Source organism: Podarcis cretensis (genome assembly GCF_951804945.1).
Source record: "Podarcis cretensis genome assembly, chromosome: 12".
In the NCBI taxonomy this organism is placed as follows: domain Eukaryota; kingdom Metazoa; phylum Chordata; class Lepidosauria; order Squamata; family Lacertidae; genus Podarcis; species Podarcis cretensis.
The window spans coordinates 56918580-56945503 of NC_137181.1; the positions used below are offsets into that span (position 1 = coordinate 56918580).

At 40.9% G+C, this 26924-nt stretch overlaps 2 protein-coding genes and 2 long non-coding RNA genes across 5 annotated transcripts in view; 1 reads left to right on the forward strand and 3 right to left on the reverse strand.

The window, feature by feature from the left end:
- The window catches only part of ANLN (anillin, actin binding protein), a 34333-nt gene extending 9672 nt beyond the window's left edge, over positions 1-24661 (forward strand). Inside the window, exons 6-25 of one of the 2 annotated variants that reach the window (XM_079947525.1) lie at positions 1274-1464; positions 1583-1690; positions 1922-2027; positions 2717-2833; positions 4453-4679; positions 4882-5030; positions 5581-5728; positions 6132-6267; positions 6788-6970; positions 8795-8924; positions 9889-9937; positions 10028-10084; positions 11159-11197; positions 11438-11459; positions 12243-12355; positions 14838-14891; positions 19005-19091; positions 20746-20853; positions 21219-21391; positions 22220-24661. In XM_079947525.1, the coding sequence (XP_079803651.1) occupies positions 1274-1464; positions 1583-1690; positions 1922-2027; positions 2717-2833; positions 4453-4679; positions 4882-5030; positions 5581-5728; positions 6132-6267; positions 6788-6970; positions 8795-8924; positions 9889-9937; positions 10028-10084; positions 11159-11197; positions 11438-11459; positions 12243-12355; positions 14838-14891; positions 19005-19091; positions 20746-20853; positions 21219-21391; positions 22220-22343 (2321 nt within the window). In that variant the 3' untranslated portion in view covers positions 22344-24661. The remainder of the gene's footprint in view (positions 1-1273; positions 1465-1582; positions 1691-1921; positions 2028-2716; positions 2834-4452; positions 4680-4881; positions 5031-5580; positions 5729-6131; positions 6268-6787; positions 6971-8794; positions 8925-9888; positions 9938-10027; positions 10085-11158; positions 11198-11437; positions 11460-12242; positions 12356-14837; positions 14892-19004; positions 19092-20745; positions 20854-21218; positions 21392-22219) is intronic. The other variant, XM_079947526.1, reaches the window with a different exon arrangement.
- LOC307199700 lies at positions 4681-6097 on the reverse strand. The gene is made up of 2 exons (XR_013832140.1): positions 5848-6097; positions 4681-4744 (listed from the first exon to the last, which is right to left on the reverse strand). It is a non-coding gene; the product is annotated as an uncharacterized lncRNA (long non-coding RNA).
- Positions 16270-17796, reverse strand: LOC307199687. The gene is made up of 3 exons (XR_013832123.1): positions 17542-17796; positions 16731-17160; positions 16270-16402 (listed from the first exon to the last, which is right to left on the reverse strand). It is a non-coding gene; the product is annotated as an uncharacterized lncRNA (long non-coding RNA).
- Positions 24662-26034: 1373 nt separating the features above from the next.
- AOAH (acyloxyacyl hydrolase) overlaps positions 26035-26924 on the reverse strand; it is a 99205-nt gene continuing 98315 nt past the window's right edge. The window contains exon 23 of the mRNA XM_079947603.1: positions 26035-26462. Within this exon, the coding sequence (XP_079803729.1) occupies positions 26334-26462 (129 nt within the window). The 3' untranslated portion in view covers positions 26035-26333. The remainder of the gene's footprint in view (positions 26463-26924) is intronic.

The following is a 26924-nucleotide window of genomic DNA, read 5'->3' on the forward strand; positions in this document are numbered from 1 at the left end:
GATATGGCCATGTCGGAGTGAAATTTGAATGGTTTAAGCATACCTGGAATATACTGTGTGCAAAGTTTTAGCTAAGTCATGAGAAAAAATATATATTAATGTTTTTTGTAATTTCACGCTTAAAATGTTTATAAGTTGTATTAAAGAACTGCAAAAATGAGCTTTAAATAAACAGATTCTCTGTCTGCATATATGGTATTTGGTAGTGAGTAAAGTTTCGTGTAGTTCTACACATGAATTGATGTCAACTTAAGAGATGACTTGTTGAAATCTACTCAAATGTATTGGTACCATGTAGCCTCCATGCTACTGTGTCAGACCCCTTAATTTTTCTACCTCCACCTATTCTGATCTAGTGCATGTTTATTTAGAAGCAATTCCTGGTGTGTTGATTTGAACATACTTTGGGGTAATGCCTTTTGATTTGGGATTGCTTAAATTCTTTTATTTTACTGTGCTGGAAGACCTCTTTTTCATAAGAATTAAGACTTATTTAAAAGGTTCCATTTTTTTATTGGAGACAAAGAATAATTATCTGAGCATTATTCAAAACTAGTTTCACACAGTTACATCAGCCTGTGCAATTAGGTTTCTGCCAAGATAAAAGAGTGTCTGGATTTCGCATGGTGGTATTTGATATTGGGCTGCAGCTTTTAAGAAAATTTTGTGCATTTCCAGATGATAAAAGTTTTTAAAATGTTAAGCAGCTTAGTATTTTTCTACAATAAATCTGCTTTCTCACTTGGTTATGGATGTCTGACCTTCTGATCTAAATTGGATGAAACTAACTCTTGTTGAACCATGGGTGACAGCTTGAAAGCACTTCAGTTAACGCTTTGGAAAGCTCATCTGTTAGGGATTCCAGAGACCTAGATTGAGAATTTGTGTACCTTACCTCAGTTGCAAAATTAGGGTCTTTTATATTAAAAGTTTTCGGAATGGATAGAAAGGGCTGTAGACAACCCTAGTCCCACTCGGAGTAGACCCATTAAAAATAATGGACATGATTAACTTCAGACCATTAATTTCAATGGGGTTATGAGTGCAACTTAGTTGGATACCTCTGCAGAATGATGCTTATGTGAATTATAGCTTTTTGAGAAGTACTTATGCTTAACTGCCCCAATTCTCATCAGAACATGTTCAGATATGGAATCTAGTATAGTTGTATAACTATGTGTATGAAGAAGAAAAGAATAATGCTGCACTTCAGTGTTACTTCTAAATAATGAAGAACCTAACTTGTTGATAAAAAAAACCATTGTTCTTCTAGGAGGATCAGGGATTAAGCCTTTTCTGGAACGTTTTGGAGAGCATTGCCAGGAGCGTAGTACACAAAGTCCTGTTATCACTGGAGGACACAGGACTCCCATTATCACTCCAAATACAAAGACAATCCAAGAAAGACTCTTCAGACAGAATGAAGTATCCTCTACTGCTAGTTTAGCACAGCAGCTCAAACAGGTATGAATTTCTACTTGTCTGTAAGAACATGGAATGATTAGACTTGAATATTAGACATCTGTTGGAGACATAGTGCATAAGCTGAGACCGCATCCACTTTTGTCTTGAATGTTTTCAGGAACGTGAAAAAGAACTTGCATGCATCAGAGGCCGCTTTGACAGGGGCAACTTGTGGAGCGCTGAAAGAAAAGAGAACTCCAAGAAAAAAGGCCTAGAAACAAAATCGGTAACATATTGAAACTTGTTGTAAGGGAACCTGTAAGAATGCTTTAGGTTATTTATTATTAAATTTCTTTCTAAATCACTATTCATCCAAAGATCAAAAATATACAGTAAAAATTCCCCGAAATATTGAACATAATAACAGGTAATATTGAATACAACTAAACTAATTGGACACCAGTCGAATATACCCTGATGACTTGACTTAAAGGCCTGAATTATCTTACTTTTCTAGGAGAGTTTGGTTCAGGTTAACTCAAAGCACCTTCCCAATTCTGATGACAACTCACAGGTAGCTGAAGAAAAGGCTGTAGAGATAGCCGTAGAAGGCATAACTTCTGGTAAGAATGCTGCATGATAAAACTACTCCATGGTAAAATTATCTAAACGTGAAAGAATAAGTCTAAAACATGACTAGTAAATTGTTTGATAGAAGACTAATTTATGTTTCAAAGTGCCAATAACTTCCCTTACGGCGGGTGGGAGCGTATGGCACTCCATATGTTGTTGGACTCCATTTGCCTCTGTCAAATTAAAGGAGTCATTGTTCAGCTTTACCTGGACAGCTGCAACTTTCCCACTACTTCTGTAAATGCCATGTGAGTCGTACATTTGCCTCCATCCATCCTCTCCCTGGGTAGAAAATAACGCCTGGCCTGGGTGATTGGATAATTGTGATTTCAATCCCTCGGACTTGGAACTTTCCAAATTCAGTATGAAAATGACATATGGGCAGGTTGGGAAGGGTGTGTGTGTGTTCACTATATTGTCTATTATCTCCAATATTTATATGAATTACTAAGAATCGTAAGGCGTGCCACTTAGAACTTTAGATAGAAATGTCAGATTAATAGGACTACTACATATTGCTGCCTGAGAAGCGAGATTTCTCATCAGCAAGTAGATGCTGGGTGTCTCAAAGTATAGCCTAATACAAGTCCATTGTAGAATGGCCTAACATAGATTAGTTATGAACTTTATTTAATAACTGCTTGCTCTACTTAAGTAACTTATTCCTTGGAACTTACAGGCGCTTCAGAACATGAAAAGACAAAAGAGCTCAGTCCCTTGAAAATCTTTTCACCACAGACTCCTGTACAAACATTTTCCAACTCAAACCTTGAGCAACTTCCGGAGGAACAGAAAGGTTTGTATTTCCTAATTCTTTGTACTAAATTGGTCTAGTTATCTAGGCTTTGTGCCTCAAAGGTTGTCTGGCTTAGCCCTAAACCACTGATGGTCTTTAACATGCAGCTTGGCTCCTTGATAGTGATTGGAAAATATTACGTGGTGACAGTGCATGTCTGGAAAACTGCCTTGGTCAGACCACACCTGGAGTTCTGCACCAGTTCTGGGTACTGCAATTTAAGAATGAGTTTGAGCTGGAAGGTGTGCAGAGAAGGGACAAGGATGATCAAGGGTCTGGAAACCAAGCCTTATGAGGAGCAGTTGAGGGAGTTATGTGTAACCTGGAAAAGAGACTGAGAGGAGATATAGATTTAAGGGCTGTCTTATGCAAGATAGGCAAGCTTGTTTTTTCCTTCCCTGAAGGGTAGACTCAAACCAATGGATTCAAGTTATAAGAAAGGAGATTCTGACTAAACATCAGCAATAAACTTCTGACAGTAAGCACTGTTTGACAGTGGAACAGACTCCCAGGAGAGGTGGTGGACCTTCCTTGGAGGTTTTTAGGCAGAGGATGGATGATCATCTGTTCTGAATTCTTGAGCTGCAATTCCTGCATTGCAGAGGCTTGGACTAGATGACCCTTGGGGTCCCTAATATCTCTACAATTCTATGATTCTATAAGTTTATATCATACCCTTCTTGAGTCACTAGACCTGTTTTTAGTATTTGTATGAAGAAAGGCACTAACACCTTATCAAAGAAGGAAAGTTGGGGGAAAGGCTGTTGGCATTCAGCGTCAGTAGAGGTCCTCCATAATTTTGGAGTGCATTGTCAACAATATGCTGATGACACACAGCTGTGCTCCTTTACATTTGCAGGTGTGACAATGTATGGGCTAGCTTAACCTCTTGCCTCAGTAATGAACTGGATGAAAGCCAATAAACTGAAACTTAATCCAAACAAGACAGAGACACAGTTAATGGGTTGTTCTCTTGAACAAACAGATGGGATTTGGCCTGGTCTGAATGGAGTTACAGTCCGTCTTTAGCTATAACTGTTGCTTGAGGGTCAAGTTGCCTCGGTGGCATGGAGTACTGTCCATCAGCTTAGAGTTAGAGGACCAGCTGTGCCTTTTATCTGGACGGGTACAGCCTAACTTCTGTTGTATATACACTGGCAAACTCTAGATTTGATTACTGCAATATGTTACATGTGGGACAATCTCTAAAGATGCTATGGAAAGTTCCTCTGGTGCAGAATTTGACAGTCAAATTGTTGACCTGTGCAGCATGGTCTGAATATATAATGCCAATTCTGGAACAACTGCACTGGTTGCTATTTGAGGCTCAATTCAGAATGCCTGTTTGACGTATAAAGGCTTGTGTAGCTTAGGTATTCCCCAAGGACTGTCTCTCCCCACATGAACTGACCTGGACCCCGCAGTTGTCATCTGAGGCCCTTCTTTGGTCTGGAGGATGGTGATACAAGAACAATGGTGCCTCGCCATCCTGCTCATGCAATGCTCTCCCCCAGGGAGGCATGCCTGGTGCCACATTTATTTGTAGGAACCTGGCTGAACCTTTCCTCTTTACCCAGGCTTTTGGCCCTTAAGTTGACTTTGTGTGTTTTACTTTCCAGACAAAGAGCCCGAGCCTGAAGCGAATGACGAAATGAATAGTTCACAGGTGATAAGTGACATCTTTGATGAAGTTCTTCAAGAGGATGGGCCTGACATAGAGAAACTTAAAAAAGAGATGAGTATGACCTTGGAAGCTGATTGTGAGGATGAACAGGAGCCGCTGAATATTTCCTCAATGTCCCTCCTAACACCTTTAACAGAGTCTGTTGCTGTTGCAAGTCCAGAGGTAAGAACAGATGCTTAATTTAATGCTGCTATTTGTGTATGTCCAGGTTGTCATAGACTCAAATTCTAGAAAATGAGGAAAACATGCCTTCAAACTTGTAATTCTCAGTTTGCTATTAAAATCCAATTCTCAGCATTATAACGTTGTATTTCTTTGAATTTTAATTACACATAGAATGATCAAAGATCTATGTCTCTTCCAGGTTTTTGCATCCCCATGTAAATTGGTTGATGAGGCGAGCAATGCAAGTGATGATAGTCCAAAGTCCAACAAGTTTCAAAGAACATCTGTCTGCAGAACTGAATCTGGAAGCAGCATTGGGTCCTTGTCAGAGGAGCGTAATCTGTATAGGTAACCACTTGGCTAAGCGTTCTATTCGGCCTCTTAAATTTTAGTACAATGCAGAGAGAGGACTAAAACAGCTAAGCCAAGTGTGGGGAACCTTTTTCAGCCTGAGGGCTACATACACTTCTGGGAAACCTTATGCAGAGGGCTGCATTCAGATGTCAGTGGTGGGAGATGAAAGAGCCAGCAATTGTACTTGTGGCTTATGGAGATTCTTGGGAGCCAGATAGAGAAGCCCCTGGGCCTGATATTCCCCACGCTTGATTTAAGGCTAATCTAGATTTCTTTCTGGAAAATGGCCTCATGGGAAAAGTAGAAGGGCAGCACTTTTGCACTTCCTGAAACATTGACTTAGCCATCATTGTGTTTTTGAATAAATCCACATTGCTATAATCTTCCTAAGGGTGGTCCTAAAAGCTGGTTGTGCCTCTATCTCAATTTGGTCAGGATGAGTCAATCTCTGTTGTAAACCCTTTCTTGCCTCTGCACTTTCTTAACTTTATTTGGTCAAATACTTTGCTCTGTATCTTTCTAAAACTGAACTTTTCTTTTGAAGTATCGATGCCTATCGATCACAGCGATTTAAAGAAATAGATCGTCCTTCAATAAAGCAAGTGATCGTTCGTAAAGAAGATGTTTCTTCCAGGCTTGAGGAGAAAAGGAATGGAACGTCTGATCAAATCAACATCAAACGCAAATTACAGGTGCTTAGAATGCTGCCTTCCAATCCTAGAAAACTGATTATTCATTCTATCCATTTAATTTTTCCTACAAGGATTATAAACTGCCAACATACACACTTTAGGAGTAAAAATGAAGTTACCTGGGGCCACTAGCAGTTTGGATTTCAGCATTGTTTTTGAATGCCAGGTTAGAATTAACTATGGCTAATAGTCCATGGTTGAGAGAATTTACTCATAAGGAGGAACTGTATAATCCTGCAGTCCAATCCTGTAACTGGATAACATGAGCAGAGCTACGTCTGCACCAGCCTAAATTGCTGATGAGAAACTTCAGGGTGGATGTGTTTCCAAAGAAACTGAAGGAAATGTGACAAAATAATGGTTTGAGGTTTTACTAAGTCTACTTATCTGACTACATGTTTAGGAGCTGAATAATGAAATCAATCTGCAACAAACAGTAATACATCAAGCCAGCCAAGCTCTAAACTGTTGTATTGATGAGGAACATGGGAAGGGATCACAAGAAGAAGCAGAAGCTGAGAGACTACTTCTCATTGCAAGTATGGTGGTTGTTTAAAGATGGCTTTCTATGTAAATAACATAACAGGCTTTATTGCCCAAAAGATCACACTAGAGTGTATTAAGCATACTGTATTCTTTTTTACTCAAAGTGATTCTTCAGCAAGAAGCTACCTCATCTAAATTTTCCATAAATAAAAGATTTGAAGAAAGTGTTAAAGCAATGTCCAATTGAGCTATGAAATTTTCTGCCATCCTGTGGTGATGGCTTTAAGAACATCCTAAAACTTTATGAAGGCTGGTCCTGTGAATGAATGTTGGCTTGCCAAAGCCTCCATTTACCTCTGAATAGCACCTGGTAAAAGCAAACCCTTAAGGCCATCATTTTTCTTATATCTAGCTGACTTCTGTTCGAAATGAGTTCATTAGGTGGAGGTTGGTTTTGATCCAACAATGGGATTCAGTTTTAAACATTTTGTGGGATGTGCCTGTGACTTGAAAACAACCTGTAATTGTTTATGAAACATATACATAACTGCTTTATTTTTTATGTCTGTACAGCTGAAAAAAGAACAGCATTATTGGAAGAGCTAAACAAACTAAAAAATGAAGGATCTCAAAGCAAGAAGATTAAAGCTGATTCAATGCCTAGTGGAGTTTCTCCATCCAGGGGCTCTGTTACTCTGTCAGAAATACGCCTACCTCTAAAAGCAGACTTTGTATGCAGCACTGTCCAGAAATCAGGTAATTCCATTTGCTGTGCTTGTGTGGTTGGAATTATGGTTTAGTGTAGCAGCTGATATAGAAACTGACCTATAAGTCAGGAAGTCTCTGGCTTGCAGGTCACATCTTCCATGAGTTCACTAATTGCTCTTGGGAAAGCCTCTCAAGTCCATCTTCATTTGAGCTGGAATTTTAGAGCAGAGTTACCTTTCCTTACAGCATTCTGTGTTTGCAGTACTCCTTTTTCTTCTTAAGGTGTAGATCAAGCAACATTTCTTTCACCCAACCCCAAATCTCCTAGCTGAATTTTCCCCAAATTAATTCTGTTGCATTCCATTCTCCAGTGATCGGCAGTTTATGTCCCAATAATCAATTGTACAGTGGTGCCCCGCAAGACGAATGCCTTGCAAGACGGAAAACCCGCTAGACGAAAGGGTTTTCCGTTTTAGAGGTGCTTCGCAAAACGAATTTCCTATGGGCTTGCTTCGCAAGACGAAAATGTCTTGCGAGTTCCTGCGGGTTTTTTTCCTCCCCCCCCCCTTTTCTAAGCCGCTAAAAGCCGCTAATAGCGCTAATCCGCTAAGCCGTCAATGGGCTTGCTTCGCAAGACGAAAAAACCGCTAGACGAAGAGACTCGCGGAACGGATTAATTTCGTCTTGCGAGGCACCACTGTATACCTCCTCTTTTTCTTTTTCCGCCACCATTTTCCTCTTGCTTTCCTTGTCTTTCCATATTTAGATCGCTTTCCCCACATTCCTGAAGCCATTGTACACTTTAACCACTGTGTTTAAGCAACTTAAGCTACTGTTTTTAAAGCTCAAGATACCAGCTACTACTGTGGCCTTATATCTGATGCCTTCATCCTTTGCTGCTGCTGCTGCTGCTGCTGCTGCTGCTGCTGCTGCTGCTGCTAGATTGGTCATGTGAAGGCAGTTGAAGGCAGCAGCAGCAATAGTAGTGAAGACAGGCAGTAGCAGAAGAAGAAGCCAATTGTTGCTGCAGAAGTGCTTTAATGAGTTAGAAGTACTAATAATTGAAACAACAGTTTTTGGTTGACTACTTCCCAGAACTGTGAATATAGTGAAATTAAGGAGCACCTGGAAAATGCTAGGAAAATAATAATGGTTTTAAAAACAAAAAAAAACCCTACCACTTTGTATATTTGAGTTGGTGTAGGCTGATATACAGTGCAGTCATATATATGTCTCCTTAGAGGTCAGTCCCATAGTGTTCAGTGGACTTACTATGAGTTAATTCTTATAGGATTGCAACTTATGTGATCTTGCCTTGTGTGCAGTTTTGACTAAAATACAGTGGTGCCCCGCAAGACGAATGCCTCGCAAGACGAAAAACCCGCTAGACGAAAGGGTTTTCCGTTTTTCGAGGCACTTCGCAAGACGAATTTCCCTATGGGCTTGCTTCGCAAGACGAAAACATCTTGCGAGTCTTGCGATTTTTTCCGCTCCCCCCCCTTTTTCTAAGCCGCTAATAGGGTTGCTTCGCAAGACGAAAAAACAGCAAGACGAAGAGACTCGTGGAACGGATTCTTTTCGTCTTGCGAGACACCACTGTACTTCCAGCTTCTCCTCGAGTTTTATCATTTCATTTGAATAACACACTACATTCCATTTGGAAAATTTTTACAAAATCTTTAAATCACTGTGAAACTTGATCCTCCCATATTAAATCAACTGTCTTACAAACCATAAAAAATAAACATAGGTGCATTAAACTGTGCAATAAGTTGATTGGAGGCAAAAATGCTGAACCACTTTGTTCTTTAATCTTTTGTGTTAGCTGCTTTTGTAAAACAGATTAAGAGAGACTGCTTAAACTATTCACAGAAACAGCAAACTACTACTACGTAATAATGTTAAAAGCAGGAGCAGAAAACATGGTTGCTACACCGTTAGCAAGTACTGCAAGTTCCCTGAATGGTGGAGATGCTCTTACTTTCACTACTACTTTTACGCTGTAAGTACTTACTTGTTTAGCTACTTAATTTTATTCTTCTTTATAACAATGTTATATGCTAACCATTTGTGCCCTCCGAAGCTGTTGACAATCACAACAAAGCGTTAAGAACAAAGCTTAGTTTAAAAACACACCAGCAGCTTCAAAAAATAAAGTTCTGGAGATCCAAAAGCACATTTAAGGAAAACTTTATTTCTCCAAAAAGAATGGATGTTGCTCTCTCTCACTCCCACCTCAACCCAGTCTTCCTCTTTTCAGATACTGGGAAATGGTAGATTAGCTGCAGTCATTTTAATTAGGATGGCGCATAAGAAAATAGTGAGTGCTTGCCTGTCTTTCCCACACCTCAAACTGCAGGACTGCTGTCTCTGGTGCCCTTGCACTCCAAAATACACTGCTTTGTTCTAACTGGAGAAAAATAGCTCGATATTTGTGCACCTGCTTACTTGTCTGCAATACAGCTGTCTTTGATATCTGGCTGCTAGTTTGGGAGTGGTTCCTACTTGCCTAAAGTAAAATGGCAGGGGTCTCAAGCCCACTTTTGACAAACACTATTGATTTTGAACACTTATTAAGTTTTCCGCAGGAGTTTGAGAGAAAAGAATTAATCACATATGCTTCAGAAGTCTGAAGTTAATCTTGGTTGGGGGATGCTTGAGAGCAGCAGAGCTGTGAGTACAGCAGTGAAAGCTACCCTAAGATGGTCTTCCAAAATCTTACAGGCTTATAACCGGGTCCTGATGTTCCATAAGACAATCAGGAAAAGACATACTTGTCAAGCTGTTTGCCTGGGAGCCCTGGACTGCCTCAGGTTGCCTCTGCTTTTTGCGGCCCTTAGACCGGCATAGATACAGTAGGAGCTACCACAGCTTCTGTTGCGATTTATTTGATTTGTAAAACGTGACTTGGAAAACTGTATTAGACTTAGGAATTGAATTTAACCCTTTCTTCCATTTTTTTAAAGGCAAGATGTGGCCAGTGACTTTGAGATAAAGGTTGAAGTTTATAGCTTGGTATGTATCTCTCACCTTTCGATGGGCATCTATTTTGAGAGAACACTTGGGGGTGCAATAGACTTTTAACATCTCTCTTTCATTTATTAGGCACAGAAGAAAGAATCCACAGGTGTTGATAAAAGGAAAAAATCAGCTAAGTCAAAGGTAAAGGGAATAATTGAATAAATTGGTGATGCTAATCTGTGCTAAAGTACTTTAATACAGAGGGAAGAACACTTTTCCAAATCAATATGACACAATATCCTTTTAAAACAAAAATGTTGTTCTTTAAGCATATTAAGATTATAGTCAAATTTGCTACTCTCTGCCTTTGTGAACTGATGGCAGAATAAATCTTGAAGTGCTTCAGCTGAATAACTTAAGTTCAGTCATCTTGCACTGCATAATGTCGGTTCTAAAATTTTACTGCCTGTGAATATTTTCCATAATTGCATCTAGTACATGGTTTTTTCCTCTTTTTTTGCTTCTTTGATGCCCTGTTGTCACTTGTCTGGGGACGTCATTCAGATTGTAACTCAGTGCCCTATACTGTAGCCATGTTGGCTGGTGACAGGGTTGTTTAAAAATGGAAAGAGTGTGGCCTGTTCATAATCATGTGACAGGAACACGACAAATTTTGTGAATGATTGAAGTAGTATAGAGTGCTTTAAGCAAAGTGGAACATCTTTCTTGTTCCTTTTGTGGAGTTGCTCTCAGAATCCTTATGACAGCAACTCCACCCCGCAGTTGGTAGTAGAAAGACCCTGTGGTGGGAGGGACAATCCAGCAGACTCTGAGGTGGTCTTCGCCTGCCCGCCTCTCCTACAATCTTTCCTATGGAACAAGATGGTAGATCACTCTGTTGGAGTGGAGAAGAAAAGTTCACCTGGAGCTGGACCTGATTTCTTCAATATGCGCTGCTTGCACTTTAAAAAATGTATTCCCTGAGAAATTAATAATCTGAAGGTTCCAAACAAATGCCGGCCACAATTGGGATGTGTATGCAGATGGACTCTGTGAAGTATGTATTTCTATACAGCACTGGTGTGTGTGTGTGTGTGTGTGTGTGTGTGTGTGTGTGTGTGGAAATACATCTGCTTTGGATGCTAACTGCTGACAAATCTAGCTAATTTGTTAACCTTGCTTTAAAACCTAGATGTTCTGCTGTTGTGAGGTCTTTAACAGCCCTGTACAGAATATAACATTGAGAGCGCATTTGTCTCTTCTTTAATCTCTTAGGCTATTACTCCAAAGAGATTACTGACATCTATTACTACCGTAAGTATTAATATTTGAATGATTTAAAACTCACACACAAACATATCTTACCTGTGACCAAGGTTTTTATTTCTAGCAAGATAATATCATGCTAAAGATCATTGTTACTTGCTTTTCCCATACCTGTTGCGTAAATGATCAGTAACTTTCAGCCTTTCAGATGCAACCCCCCTCAAGTACAATGTCTAAAACGTTCTTTTAACAACCTGTTTCCATGTGTTTCTTTCTCTTTTTTGACAGAAGAGCAACCTTCTTACGCCAGGTAAAATTCATTGTTTTTATTGCTTTATTGTCCCATTTGTCGTGAATTGTTTTATGTACACTATTAAAAGCAACCAATTAAGCAAGTGTATATAAATGTACTAAATAAGTAAAAATAAGCAAAATATATTTATAATAAGTAAATAAAATTTTGTCTGTAGATGGCGCTTTTGTATGTTGCCACAGATGCCATCTTAAAGGCTGCTGCTCCTGTTTGAGAGAAGAGGAAATACCTCTTCTAAGAGGGTGCTGGCCATCTACAGCTTTTATTGCTTACAAATATTTGGCAACATTTTTTTTTAAAAAATATAAGGGATTCCTTCTTAGTTGAGAGAGAGGTTTTTAATTGGTTAGAATCTTTCTTTTCTTTACAGGTATGTTTAAATTTGGGATGCGGGTGGCGCTGTGGGTAAAACCTCAGCGCCTAGGACTTGCCGATCGCATGCTCGGCGGTTCGAATCCCCGCGGCGGGGTGCGCTCCTGTTGCTTGGTCCCAGCGCCTAGCAGTTTGAAAGCACCCCCGGGTGCAAGTAGATAAATAGGTACCGCTGTATAGCGGGAAGGTAAACGGCGTTTCCGTGTGCTGCTCTGGTGCCGGTTCGCCAGAGCAGCTTTGTCAAGCTGGCCACGTGACCCGGAAGTGTCTGCGGACAGCGCTGGCTCCCGGCCTCTAGAGTGAGATGAGCGCACAACCCTAGAGTCTGTCAAGACTGGCCCGTACGGGCAGGGGTACCTTTACTTTTTTATGTTTAAATTTAAGGTATACTTATTTTTTTCTTTACAGTCATGGCAAGTCCAGGTGGACCCAATGCTGTGCGCACAAGTAACTTTGTTCTTGTTGGTTCACACACAATTTCCCTATCTTCAGTTGGGAGTACCAGATTCTTGCTGGACAAGGTAATCAACATTGATTCGTTTCTTCAATATATTTTAGTATGTAGGTTTAGCTTAGTGCCTCCTTGCTTTGCCACCCAACTTTCTTGCCCTTGTAGGCAACTGACTGTAAATCTCTATGCTTGTATCCATGCATGAAAATACTCAACATGTACATGATTGCTTTATTACTTAAATGGCTGTGCTGTAAAGTAAGTAATAGTCTTTGCTGGGACCTAATATGGCTCCAAAATAGTTGTCCATTTAGGAGACAGAATCCTGAGGATGGGAGGGGTGGAATTCTTTATCATTGATTCCTAATGGTATTTAAAACAGAGACTTCTGGAAAAGGCAAGTCAATGCTTATATAGTTGCCTCTTCCTGAGGAGATTAAAATGTTAATAGCTTAAGAATGTTGATCTACTGCTGCTTTTCTTAAAATTGGAGGGGGGGGCGGTCTTGAAGCCCAATGCAGGGATTACTGGGCTTTCTAAAGATTAACTGTAGGTCTTAGAAATTATTTAAGATTTCTTGGCCATTCCTGAGCAGTTCGTTTTTGTAATAATGGAGGTGCTTAGTAGTTGGAAATGCAAATGCACAACTTAACCACACTAGCTGTCCTGATGGTTCTCATTCACACTAATATTAGTACAGGGGTACCTCAGTTTACGAACTTAATCCGTTCCGGAAGTCTGTTCTGAAACCGAAACCGTTCTTAAACCAAGGTGCGCTTTTCCTAATGAGGCCTCCCGCCGCCGGTGCCCTTCCACCGTTCGGCCTCTGTTCTTAGACCGAGGTAAAGTTCGCAAACCGGGACAGTACTTCCGGTTTTGCGGAGTTCATAAACCGAGTAATTTGTAAAAAGGGCTGTTCTTAAACCGATGTACCACTGTACTAGGAGCTTGATGATCTCCGGCGAGCTAGGGACAAAGGTGAGAGTTGTTTCCTGGTTCTGCTGGATCTCTCAGCGGCCTTTGATACAATCGACCATAACATCCTTCTGGACCGTCTAGAGGGGCTGGGAGCTGGGGGCACTGTTATACAGTGGTTTCGCTCCTTCCTCCTGGGCCGTGTTCAGAAAGTGGTGGTGGGGGATGAGTGTTCAGACCCCTGAGCCCTCACTTGTGGGGTGCCTCAAGGTTCCGTCCTCTCCCCCATGCTTTTTAACATCTATATGAAGCCGCTGGGAGAGATCATCAGGGGGTTTGGACTGGGTGTTCATCAATATGCAGATGATACCCAGCTCTACCTCTTTCAAATCAGAACCAGTGAAGGCGGTGAAGGTCCTGTGTGAGTGCCTGGAGGCGGTTGGAGGATGGATGGCGGCTAATGGATTGGGGTTGAATCCTGACAAGACAGAAGTACTGTTTTTGGGGGACAGGGGGCGGGCTGGTGTGGAGGACTCCCTGGTCCTGAATAGGGTAACTGTGCCCCTGAAGGACCAGGTGCGCAGCCTGGGAGTCATTTTGGACTCACAGCTGTCCATGGAGGCGCAGGTCAATTCTGTATCCAGGGCAGCTGTTTACCAACTCCACCTGGTACGCAGGCTGAGACCCTACCTGCCTGCGGACTGTCTCGCCAGAGTGGTGCATGCTCTAGTTATCTCCCGCTTGGACTACTGCAATGCGCTCTACGTGGGGCTACCTCTGAAGGTGACTCGGAAACTACAACTAATCCAGAATGCGGCAGCTAGACTGGGGGCGGCCGCCGAGACCACATAACACCGGTCTTGAAAGACCTACATTGGCTCCCAGTATGTTTCCGAGCACAATTCAAAGTGCTGGTGTTGACCTTTAAAGCCCTAAACGGCCTCGGCCCAGTATACCTGAAGGAGCGTCTCCACCTCCATCGTTCTGCCCGGACGCTGAGGTCCAGTGCCGAGGGCCTTCTGGCGGTTCCCTCATTGCGAGAAGCAAAGCTACAGGGAACCAGGCAGAGGGCCTTCTCGGTCGTGGCGCCTGCCCTGTGGAACGCCCTCCCATCAGATGTCAAAGCAATAAATATCTACCTGACATTCAGAAGACATCTTAAGGCAGCCCTGTTCAGGGAAGTTTTTAATCTGTGATATTTTAGTGTATTTTTGGTTTTTATGGAAGCCGCCCAGAGTGGCTGGGGAGACCCAGCCAGATGGGCGGGGTACAAATAATAAATTATTATTATTATTATTATTATTATTATTATTATTATTATTATTATTATTGAACTGGGAAACTAAATTTCACATTTGATATATATGCTATGAAGGAGGAGCTTCACTTGTAAGCATGTGTGTGTTTCAGCTCTTCCTTGGCTGTCCAGTACATTGAACCATTTCTGCAACTTGCTTTATTTCTTTTAGTAGGAAACTGACCAGCAGTTTAGGTTGGGTATGTCACTCTGAAGTTCAGCTTAAAAGCTGAAACAGAATCTTGCAAAGCACATAATTAGTGTTATGCTGCTGTTTTTATCTTTTCCATTTTGTTTTGCTTTTAGTTGCATTCAACGTTGCTCATTTCCTTTTTCCTAGATAAATTATGGAATTAAAGAAAAAGAGCTGTTGGGTTCTTTGTTCCAGGATAAGGTTGCTATGTTTTCTTCCAAAACGGTTCCCAGTGCATGCTGCTTATGTTATCACTAAACTTTGCTCATTTCTATACTGACACGCTGCTTTAAGGACCACGTTGAGATTCTCAGAACTGGAGATTTGGTGAATGAAAGTTACTTTTAGGAAGAATGTCAGGTGGGGTTTTGTGTGTCAAGCAAATCTCTGGGACCCTGACTTTTGAGCACACTATCCTGTGTGTATAAATTTCCTTGGCTATGTAAATAGCGGCCAGTTTCATGAAAAACTTGTTTTGCTGAGAGATGTTCTCATTTTTCAGCATTGTATGTATCCCTTCTGGCTTGAAGCTCTGGTTTGGCTTTCCCTCTCCCTTAATCAGAAGCTAAAAACGGGACACTGTAAAATTTGCGAAATTTAGCTTACTCGTCTTGTTAACTCACCTTTCTGAAATCTGGGCAGTACAATGCTAACCTTTCTAGTTTCTACTAAGGTAAGAGTAAATTGCAGTATTACCAGGCTCTGTTCATTTTACTTTAAAGAGCTGGTGTTAGAAGTATGGCTGGTAGCTTGGGAGGCATTAAAAATATATCTAAGTTGTCAAAACGAGAATGTCCTAGATAGCAGGTGCAGAACCTCCCAATAAATTACTTTTGTATGTATCACTTTGGCACAAGCTTTTTTGGCTTTTGCTACAAATGATGGCTGCAGTCCATTATTACCTTCAGTGCACTTGTGCAGGTACTACTTGTTCATTGTCCTTGTACCAAGGGGATCTTATATATATGCACTCTAACACATTATGGAAAAGCAAGGAAAACCTGTGTGACACAGGGTTTGAGACGGCATGCTCAGCTGTAGCATTATATTCTATTTAATTTTTTAATGATAACTGTTGAAATTCTGTGTAGTTCTTATTTTACCAAGATTTATTGGCTGAATTCTGCACTTCGTTTTGGGGAAAATGTAAGTGTAAAAAAAAAAGAATCTACTCATGTTAAATTACTGAAGCTGAAATAAAAGGAAAATATTGATATGCAAGCCTGTAAGGATTTGGCCCACCCTTTATACAGTGGTACTCTGGGTGTGAATGGGATCCATTCTGGAGCCCCGTTCGCATCCTGAAGCGAACGCAACCCACATCTGCGTGCTACGCCGCTTCCACGCATGCGCGTGAAATCATTTTGAGCGTCTGCTCATGCACGAGTGGCGAAACCCAGAAGCAACGCGCTCTGTTGCTTTCGGGTCGCCGCGGAGGGCAACCCGAAAAAGCTCAACCTGAAGCTGCTTCAACCTGAGGTATGACTGTACTAAAAGAACTTTCTTTGTTGGTGTTGGTGACATCACAATTAAAAAGAGGAACATTTAAGTAGGTGTGCAAACCATATTGCATTTTAGTTGCGTATAGAACAATTTGTCACTTACTTGCTTTCTGAAGCGATTAGCCTCTTGACCACTCTGCGACAATCATTTACCTTTGGTTATATCTACATTTCCTGTTACTACTGCAGAATAATATAGACTGAGGTTACCTACCAGTGGTGGGACGTGGGTGGCTCTGTGGTTTAACCGATCAGGACTTGCCGATCAGAAGGTTGGTGGTTCGAATCCCCACGACGGGGTGAGCTCCCGTTGCTCGGACCCAGCTCCTGCCAACCTAGCAGTTCAAAAGCATGTCAAAGTGCAAGTAGCGTTTCCGTGCGCTGCTCTGGTTCGCCAGAAGCAGCTTAGTCATGCTGACCACATGACCCGGAAGCTGTATGCCGGCTCCCTTGGCCAATAAAGCGAGATGAGCGCCGCAAGCCCAGAGTCAGTTACGACTGGACCTAATGGTCAGGGGTCCCTTTACCTTTACCTTACCTACCAGTACCTACTAAAGTCTGTCAGCTTTTGTTATAAGCAGAAATGAAATTGACATCCGATGCAAATTCCACTGGGTATAAACCATCAGTGACTTGTATGATATATAGACTGTGTAAAACATGCCTGGCATGTTATTACAGACTGAAAGAGATTCTTCAGTGCTTCATATAAAATGAAAGAAAAGATGGAGGAAACGGCGTAAATTATTCTGTGCATGAATGCAGATTATTCTAAATGTGTGCTTAAAAGCACACCCATTGGTGTCTTGAATGGCCTGTGCAATAGATTTGGGACTGAAGTAAATTCTCTACTGTATTTCTAAAATGTATATAGGAATGCCATATCTGCATCTGGAATTGTAGTGTTCCGAGTACACGGCTACCAAACTGAAGCTCTTGGATCAATTTAAAACCTGGAACTTGTCTTGCTTATCTTTGCTTATAAAGGCAAAGGTAAAGGTACCCCTGCCCGTACGGGCCAGTCTTGACAGACTCTGGGGTTGTGCGCCCATCTCACTTAAGAGGCCAGGGGCCAGCGCTGTCCGGAGACACTTCCGGGTCACGTGGCCAGCGTGACATCGCTGCTCTGGCAAGCCAGAGCCGCACACGGAAACGCCGTTTACCTTCCCGCTGGTAAGCGGTCCCTATTTATCTACTTGCACCCGGAGGTGCTTTCGAACTGCTAGGTTGGCAGGCGCTGGGACCGAGCAGCGGGAGCGCACCCCGCCGCAGGGATTCGAACCACCGACCTTTTGATCGGCAAGCCCTAGGCGCTGAGGCTTTAACCCACAGCGCCACCTGCGTCCCACCATCTTTGCTTATACCATACAGTATTTACAGAAGAGTTAAAGTATACTATTAAATTCACTTCTGAAAATGTGCTGATTTATGAGAGCTGAATTTGGAGTTGTCATGTTGCTTCATAAAAGCAACTAACGGGTGCATTGTACTCTTTTGCTATTCATTTGGTTTTTGAATATGTACAAAGTACAGCGGTACCTCTGGATGTGAACGGGATCCGTTCCGGAGCCCTGTTTGCATCCAGAAGCGAACGTCTGCGCATGCACGTGACGTCATTTTGACCGTCTGCGCATGCACGAGCGGTGAAACCCGGAGGTAACGCGCGCCGTTACTTCTGGGTCGCCACGGCGCACAACCCAAAAATACTTATCCCAAAGCTACTTCAACCAGAGGTATGACTGTATCTACTGAAATTGGCTGTAGTGAGATGACCAAACTTTGGAAAGCCTGTTTGGGTCCTTCAAGTGTGTCGTCAGTATTCCTGGGAGAAGTGGACTTCCTGCTTTGTGCTGTGTTTTAAGTCTTGCTGGAGGTGATGGCCTCTGCTTTTGGATGTTACTTGGCTGTACTGGCTATCCAATAATAAGAATACACAATACCACAACTAACATGAGTGAGGAGGTTTTCTTAAAAAAACAAACCAAAAAAACCCCACAGTATGAGTGGGTTTTGTGTTTGGAAAAAACCAGGCTGTAAGCCTTCAAGCTCGCTGGTTGAAGGTCTTTTGCATCTGTGATAAATCATGTATCTATGTTACTTAGAGGCTGGGGAAGAATCCTATATCTGGTGGTACTAGCGTACCTCTGATGAAGCAATGGGCTTCCTGATGTAAGGACCTGGTCTTGGTGAATATTGGGTTATTTCGTCTCAATTTTCTTCCCCTCCCCAATGGCTCTTAGGTGGGATGCCTTAATCCTAACCAGAGTGCATATTGTAGCACACTTTGGATGATCCCAGGAGCATAACTGAATGCAATGTTGCTAAGTCAATCATGCATGTATAAATGGTACAATTGCCTCTGCTGAGGACTAGGGTGAAAATCATGTGTGTAAAATATTCTGCTTACTTTTAAAAAAAAGCCAAAAACAGTACTGCTAAACTTGGTAGAATAAATCAACATTCTGCTTACTGAACCATGTGTATTTTAACAACCATGTCAAGCCTTGTGCTGGCAATGTTTTCCCATCTTACCCCCTGACTTTCTCTAGCTTGGTGGCAATTCTAGGGAGCCTTGCTTCTGGTTTTCTTCAGCCTCTGACCATTACCAGTAAATGGCCAGAGACAACTTCCTCTTCTCAAAAGCTTCTGGAATCTAAGCATTCAAACTTTCAGCTGCAATATGTGTGAAGAAGGTTGTGCTATATCTGAGATTAATGATGCTCACAAGTGAATGTGTTTTTTGTCTTCATGTAGATATGGCTTGTTAAAGAGAAATACAATTCTGAGAATCTTCCATCTATTTATTTTCCAGGTTCCTTTTTTGTCTCCCCTGGAAGGTCATATTTATCTGAAAATTAAATGTCAAATAGATTCTTGTGTGGAAGAGAGAGGTTTTTTGGTAAGTTATCAGTGAATGCAAGTATAGATTTATATCACATGCACACACTGTTGGTGGCAAGATGAAAAAATAGGTATATAAAATGAGAATTCCTGCATGCCAAGGTTAAAGTTTGGGGCAAGTACTCTTTGGTGAGAGAACCCCAGCAGAGATAGAAAATCATAAAATATGCAGCAAAGAAAGGGTGCAAATATAGGCTGTTAGACCTGTAAAATATATACCCTTGTGAATTCCAAAACTTCCCTCTTCACCCAGCATAGAAAAAGACCACGTTTGGTTTACTTACAAACTCTTTAAAGGTCAGGTTCATGAGCTCTTTCCCCATACATCAGTCAGAAAAGCTGCACAGGCAGTAAAACATGACTTACTTGCAAAGTGGTGAATGTTCCTAAACTATTGGTATAGAAACTCGAGAGGCTTGTGAGAGCTATTCACATGCTAAATCCATCAGGTAAACTGAAGGGGAATAAAAGCTTGATTACCTAGTCTATCCCAAGGTGAGCTAAACATGGCAGGATAATTTACTGTATGTAGACTTAAGCATGCTGGTTAGATGAGGCTCATTATCCCAGACACACACAAACTCTTGTCAAGCTGATCCTTATCTGGAGTGAAATTCTAGAATTGTCCTTAGAAGTTTATCCTGATATATAGGGTTAATCAAAGCTTATGTACATGGCAAACCATTCTGTAAGCCTTGTGTGGCTCTTTAGGTTCTGGCTAACACAGCAGGGCTAGACTTATTTCAAAGGTCCTTTAAAAACAGTTATTAATATGATCATGACTGTTAATCCACAATTATTAGTTTAGCTGACCTGTTACTGCTGGATCCAGCAGATGGCACCATGAGCTATATAAAACCACTGACAATCCCAAGATAGGAATATCTGTGTATGTTAGAATTGTGCTGCATTGATTACATCTTAAGAAAGGCACTATCTGAAGGATGCAGTAAAGTCTTTAGACGTGCCACAGGAAAATAACATAAATTTTAGAAGTGTGTATTGTGATTTTATGGTACCTTTTATCAGTTTATGGGACGCGGATAGCGCTGTGGGTTAAACCACAGAGCCTAGGACTTGCTGATCAGAAGGTTGGCGGTTTGAATCCTTGTGACGGGGTGAGCTCCCGTTGCTCGGTCCCTGCTCCTGCCAACCTAGCAGTTCGAAAGCATGTCCAAGTGCAAGTAGATAAATAGGTACCGCTCCAGCAGGAAGGTAAACAGTGTTTCTGTGCGCTGCTCTGGTTCGCCAGAAGCGGTTTAGTCATGCTGGCCACATGACCCGAAAGCTGTACGCCAGCTCCCTCGGCCATTAAAGCGAGATGAGCACTGCAACCCCAGAGTCGGCCACGACTGGACCTAATGGTCAGGGGTCCCTTTACTTTTACCTTTTTATCAGTTTATTTAAAAAAGCAGGATGGAGACTCCAGATATTCGCAGGCGTGGAGTGCTGGCTGCTTCAAGGCCCATTTATGAGAGTTGGGAGAGTGGGAGTGGGCATACTTGCTGAGATATATATGGGTGAGCAGAGAAACGTGGCAACAGGAGCTGCAGTGTTTTCAGTTGCTAAAAATTCAAGGAAACCTGTTGGACTTAACTTGTGAAGAAATGTGTCAGAATAGCCTTGGTGTTCAGCGATCTTTCTCTCTCCAGACTATGTTCGAAGATGTTAGTGGTTTTGGGGCCTGGCATCGGCGCTGGTGCGCTCTTTCTGGAAACTGCATCTCCTACTGGACTTACCCGGATGACGAAAAACGAAAGGTAATTATTGTGCTAAAAAGTACTTAAGCTAGAGGCTGTCTAGATTTTGTTCTAGCCTGAAGTTCTGCAACACTGAGACCTTTTTGTCAGGCTTTACTTCAGCTGCTGTAATTCAGGGTGCATCCATGTGTTGCTGTAGCAGCATTGCTTTGTGGCTAGACCTACTGCTCTATAACATTTGTTAAAAATAAGTGGTGTGAATGACATCACATCTTCCTGTGCAGCTTTCGGAGGCAGCTATGGGCACCCTGTCAGGAATTAAATCCTCCACATTGAGGCGGAGACTGAAATGCTATATTTAAATTCCTTATTTCTCTGTGTTGTGAACACTTGGTTTTTTTTTTTTTTTCCCCTTTTCCTTTCAGCATCCAATGGGTTCAATAAACCTGGCGAACTGCACTAATCGTCAGATCGAACCAGCTAACAGAGAGTTCTGTGCTCGGCCGAACACTTTTGAGCTCATTACGGTTAGGCCTCAGAGAGAGGATGACAAGGAAACACTAGTCAGTCAATGCAAAGACACGCTCTGTGTTACCAAGTAAGTTATGTTGCTTGATTTTAATCTTTTCTGGATGGGTAGTAATGTTAGTCGGTTGGTGCAAAGCCAAGTCTTGAAACACCTTAAATATTAAACCAATTTATTTTAGTGCAACCATATCCCATAACATGGGTGTCTTGTTGGGCCCCTGCTATTATGCTTTGTGCAGCACTGATTGTGGCATGCTAACGATCAACAATGCCTTAGGGCAGCCTTCCCAAACCCAGTGCCCTCCTGCCATTCTTGACCATTGGGCCATGCTTCCTAGGGCTGATGGGCATTGGAAGGCACCAGCTTAGGGGAGGCTGGCCTAAGTTTACTATTTTCCTAAGATCAGGGCCTATTACTTCTTCATTTCCAATTAAATTTGGATTCCTTTACTTAGACAGCAGGTATAATATCTGCATTCTTCATCCAGTCATGAGGCTGATTTGGGAATTCTGCTATTACAGTGGTACCTCGGGTTACATATGCTTCAGGTTACATACTTCTCAGGTTACAGACTCCGCTAACCCAGAAATATTACCTCGGCTTAAGAACTTTGCTTCAGGATGAGATCAGAAATCGTGCAGCGGCAGCAGGAGGCCCCATTAGCTAAAGTGGTGCTTCAGGTTAAGAACAGTTTCAGGTTAAGGACAGACCTCAGGAACGAATTAAGTTCTTAACCCGAGGTACCACTGTGCTATTGGTTTGGATCTTATTGCAGGGTTATAAGGTACTTCTAGAGAATAATGTATATAGTAATGAAACTGTCCCACTTTATCCTTGTATGAGAAAGGCCTATAGGTCAATATTAATGCTTACTATTTCATTTCATTTTTTTTAAAGGAACTGGTTATCGGCTGATACTAAAGAAGAACGTAATCTGTGGATGCAAAAACTCAACCAAGTTCTTATTGACCTTCGCATGTGGCAGCCTGATGCTTGCTATGTGCCTATTGGGAAACCTTGAGCTGCAGGGAAGATTTATCATGGGAGCTTGCTTCAAGCCACATGCTGTGCTCTTAATGTAGACTTTTTTTATGAGGTCCCTTGGGATTATTCATTACACTTCATGCTTTAAAATCTGGAAGGAGAGGTGGTGTTATATTAGGCTCCTTGCTGCACTCAGAGTTCTAACTCTTCTAGGATTGGAGTATGGTAGTAGCTGTGTTTTTAAGCTCTATTTGGCTGTGCTAAATACTTTTTATATATCATATTTTTTGAAATATGTAGTGCAGTACACAATTAAAGTACCAGTTTATTTTAATTGATCAGAGCTCAGTTTATTTCAAGAACTGAAAAAAATCAGCACAGGAGGAAAAAAACTTAGAGCTTTATCAGTGTGCATGTTTCTCCTAAGAAGGATGCCTCAAAAGTTGTTTAGCTTTAGTCGGAAGCTGAAGCAGGAACTTCAATGATTTATTTATAAAGGTGTTTTTCACCTAATTAGGAAGTTAAAAAGTAAAACACCCCATTGTGTTTAATGTTCTGAATACTTGGCACTTGCAAAAAGTGTCTGTCTCAAGAACACCATAGAATAGTCATAGAACCCAATAGAAATAATGAGGTTAAAAAGAAAAAAATGGTGTATGGTTTACAGCTATGATCAATTATGAAGTACATTGCACATTTTCTTAGAAAACATGTATGTAGTTTTCTTGAAGCTGCTTTAAAAAACAAACCTTTATTTACTCTCATATATCTAGCCATTTTCATGCATTTCCTAGTTTGAATGAATTAAAAACTTTCACTGATCTGAGCACTAGGAGAGTAAGATGAATTTCATTTAGCTGCTGTAGAGTTGCAATATGCAAAGTAATATTTCTGAGAATCCAACTTCAGCTGATGAGCACAATGTTAAGGCTGCTCACTTAAACAGCAAATGCGCAGGGGTCACAAATGCTTTCCACTGGGTGTCACAATGCTATATTACTGCTGCATGCATTTTTAGATAGCAGCAATGGGGTACTTCCTCTAAATTGCTATGGCTTTAAGTTGAACACTAACATTTCCCCCCCCCCCCCTACAGCATATTTTGTATTATCACTTTAAATACTTACTTTTTCTGATGTTTTTGAACTCTTCCCCATAAAAAACCCTTAAATATATCCAAAGGGAGTGCCTGCCAATGAGGGTTGTCTTACAATGCTGAAAAAATGTGGGTTTGGTTCCAGAGCATGGAAAATCTAGACTAATAAGCCTATCCCAAAATGATGCCCAATATGATTCTATTCTGGCTGCAGTGTTGCACTCAGATGGGTTTTGTGAATGAACTTCATAGGAACTCAGTGCTGATTTATGCTGGTGAAACTTGTAGAACAAGTTAGTAAACAATTTGTTATGTAAGGAAGAACAGTTATAGATTTGTGAGAGTACACGAAAAAGTAGAGTAAGTAGAATGTGTTGCAAATAAACTGTGTGAAAGAAGAAACGGAAGTAAATAGCTACAAGAGTAGAATAAAAAAATATATCAGCAAGGAAGTGGTGTTTGCTAACTGAGATCTGCTTAGTTTACAGTATCAGATGAGATTGTGTATGTTTAGCACAGCATGGTCATAGGTATATGTGACACATTTGCAGCAAGCCTCACCTCACTAAATACACTGACCTGACCTTGGGAAGAAGAGGGGGCCAAATATTCTGAAGATGACAGCTGGGCCCTCCCCAATAATGTTGCAGCCTTGGAATAGCAGCAAGACCTCTAGTCAAGAACATTATTGGAAAACAGGATGATGAAGTGGCAAATCACTTCCTGGTCAATTCAGAAGAAAGCAAATTAATTCAGCAAACAATTCCAGCTATAATAAATAGCAGAGCATTCATTTTTTAAAAAACAAAAACCAGCCAGCTGCATGTGAGGCAAATAGCATTTGATTAAGACCTTTAGCACGACAATAATGGAACTCGCGTCCTACTGATTTAACTTTATATATGTATACAAGCTCAGACAGATGCTGATGAGTCTTAGAAGCAATTCAAAGGGGAAAGTGACAACATGTTTGAATTAACTCCAATTTGAATATGCATAAAATCCTGAGTATGATGGATTTACTTTTTAAAAATTGACTGTTATTTCAATAAGGAATTGATTAGGAAATTTATCCACAAGTCTTTCATAAATAATCCCTATTCTAAAACTTCATGAAATAGCACTAAACTGTAAAACCTTTGCAGGCATGTGCTGTGCCATATAATATACGTGATAATCTTTATCCCCATGAATTTTAAGGATATTTTGTTAGTTATGCATTTATACTTTATTTCTAAAATAAAGCTAACTGCTCATGATTCCTTCTGCCTGTTATTCAATGTATTTCTACTTACATACTTTACTTAATCTGTTGTACTAATCTTATGAACAAAGTTTAAGGTCTCATGGATTCACACAGAAAGGAAAGGAAGAAATTAAGTTTCCCAGTTGGATGGACATAACCCAGCATATTGGGGGTTTTTAATCAGCCCTGAATAAAAGAAACACGTAACAGACTTTTCACCAGCCCTGTGGCCCATGGCTTATCCAGTTCTTTCCTTGTCTCACCCAAGACAGCTTTTTGTTCCTAGTAACTCCTTTGGGCATTTTATATAAGATTAGATTTTTCTTGCTTGTAAATTAAAAAGATAAGGCTAAAGCAGGCGTCCTTATCTGCTACTTTTCTAAATAAAATTCAGCGGATACTCTTCATTCACTAAAAAATGCATAGCTGAATTATATATTAACTAGATCAAATCTATACCTCCAAACCCAAATGTCTATAAAACATGAAGGAAGTAAAACCATTCCATTTTGTTAAAAGCTTTCCAAATCTATATAAATAATGGTTGAAACCAACCTTTTCCAATTTACATAATCTTTAGCATTTACTATTCTCCAAATATTACACACTGTTCTTTTAAGAAATCCTTATTTAACCATATTTGCACCACATGATCAAAGCTTAAACCTAATATGATTACAAAAAACATAGTTGCAGTTCAGTAATGATACAGGAACATAAAATATGAGTAAAGATAGCTCTTTGCCTGGTTCTGGAAGTATTAATATTGTTGCTTCATTCTGTGACTGGGATTTTACCTTCGGTTAATGTACAATTAATTAAGGATGAAGTTGAAGATCAGGATGGGAAATTAGAGGGGTAGCTGGAGAATACAGACCAGAAATTGTATATGAAACTTAATAGTATACTTGAGGATCTCTTAAATGAAAATTAGAAGAATATGGAAATCACATATATTCACTGTGAATATGGAAAGACTATAAATTAAACAGTAAGCAAAGGAAGGAGTTTATACAAAGAAGCAGTTCAGCAAGCAAATAAAGATAAAACTAAAAGTACCCAAAGCAATTACAAATTCAGAGGTATTCTCAAATGGAGAAAAAAAGCCAGCAAATTATCTTAAAATATTATGTGAACTTTGACAATGGTTCAGCAGTAGTATTTTTTTTTTAAAAAAAGTTGACATCAAAGGAAATTTAGCCAAAGAAACTCAATGAGCACAGCTTTACATTGAGGGTCCTTTAAGAAGCAGTTCTATGTGATATGAGCTTGTAGAAAACAAAAGAAGGGCAAATATTCATTTTAGTGACCCATCCAGATGCTTTATTCAAATGAAGAAGAAAAAATATCTAGCAGAATTTTTGAATATAAAATACACTATAAACAGAGAATTCCAATTAGATTTAATGTGTATCGGAAACAAATTGACCTGAAGAGGCTTGGTAGATTGATGGGACAAACGGGTGAAAAACCTTGCCTAAAAGCAAGCAGTCTCCTATGAGATTCTACATCTATACATAAGTAAAATTTTACCACTGGTGTATTCAGCTGCCAGATAGTTGATAAAGAACTATTTGCACCCATCAGCCTTTTATGTTCCAATACCCCAAAGGTTAGCTTGCATTGTTGGGAAAAGTGTTCTTTATTCTGAATGGTGAAAAGCCACTGTATTTAGCATGCTGAAATCAGTGCCCTCCTTGATCTTTGAACACTGCTACAATCTCATCGTTGGATGGATTTTCTTTTCCAAGAACATGAGGCCATTCATGAAGTATCTTCTTCCAGATGATTCTTGCTCCAAGGGCAGAAGCAACCTGAAAGTAGTCAAAACAAAGGCGCATGTTAGTACATCACTTTTGTTCCTTGCAAGGAAGAGCTTCATGTGCTATATTTGGGCACATTTACCGTATTTTTTGCTCTATAGTATGCACTTTTCCCCCTCCAAAAATTAAGGGGAAATGTGTGTGCGTCCTATGGAGCGAAAGCAGGCTCCTTGGCTTCAGCGATAGCAACGCAAAGCCTCCGAAGTGCAGAGGGAGCACTCCCTCCGCGCTCCGGAGGCTTCACATTGCTTTCGCTGAAGCCTGGAGAGCGAGAGGCGTCGGTGCGCACTGACCCCTCTCGCTCTCCAGGCTTCAGGGATAGCCCCCTGAAGCCTTCGGAGCGCAGCACGAGTTCCCGCTGCGTTCTGGAGGCTTCAGGTTCCTTTCGCTGAAGCCGGGAGAGTCTTGCTCTCCCGGCTTCAGCAAAAGGAAACCTGAAGCCTGAGGCAGGGA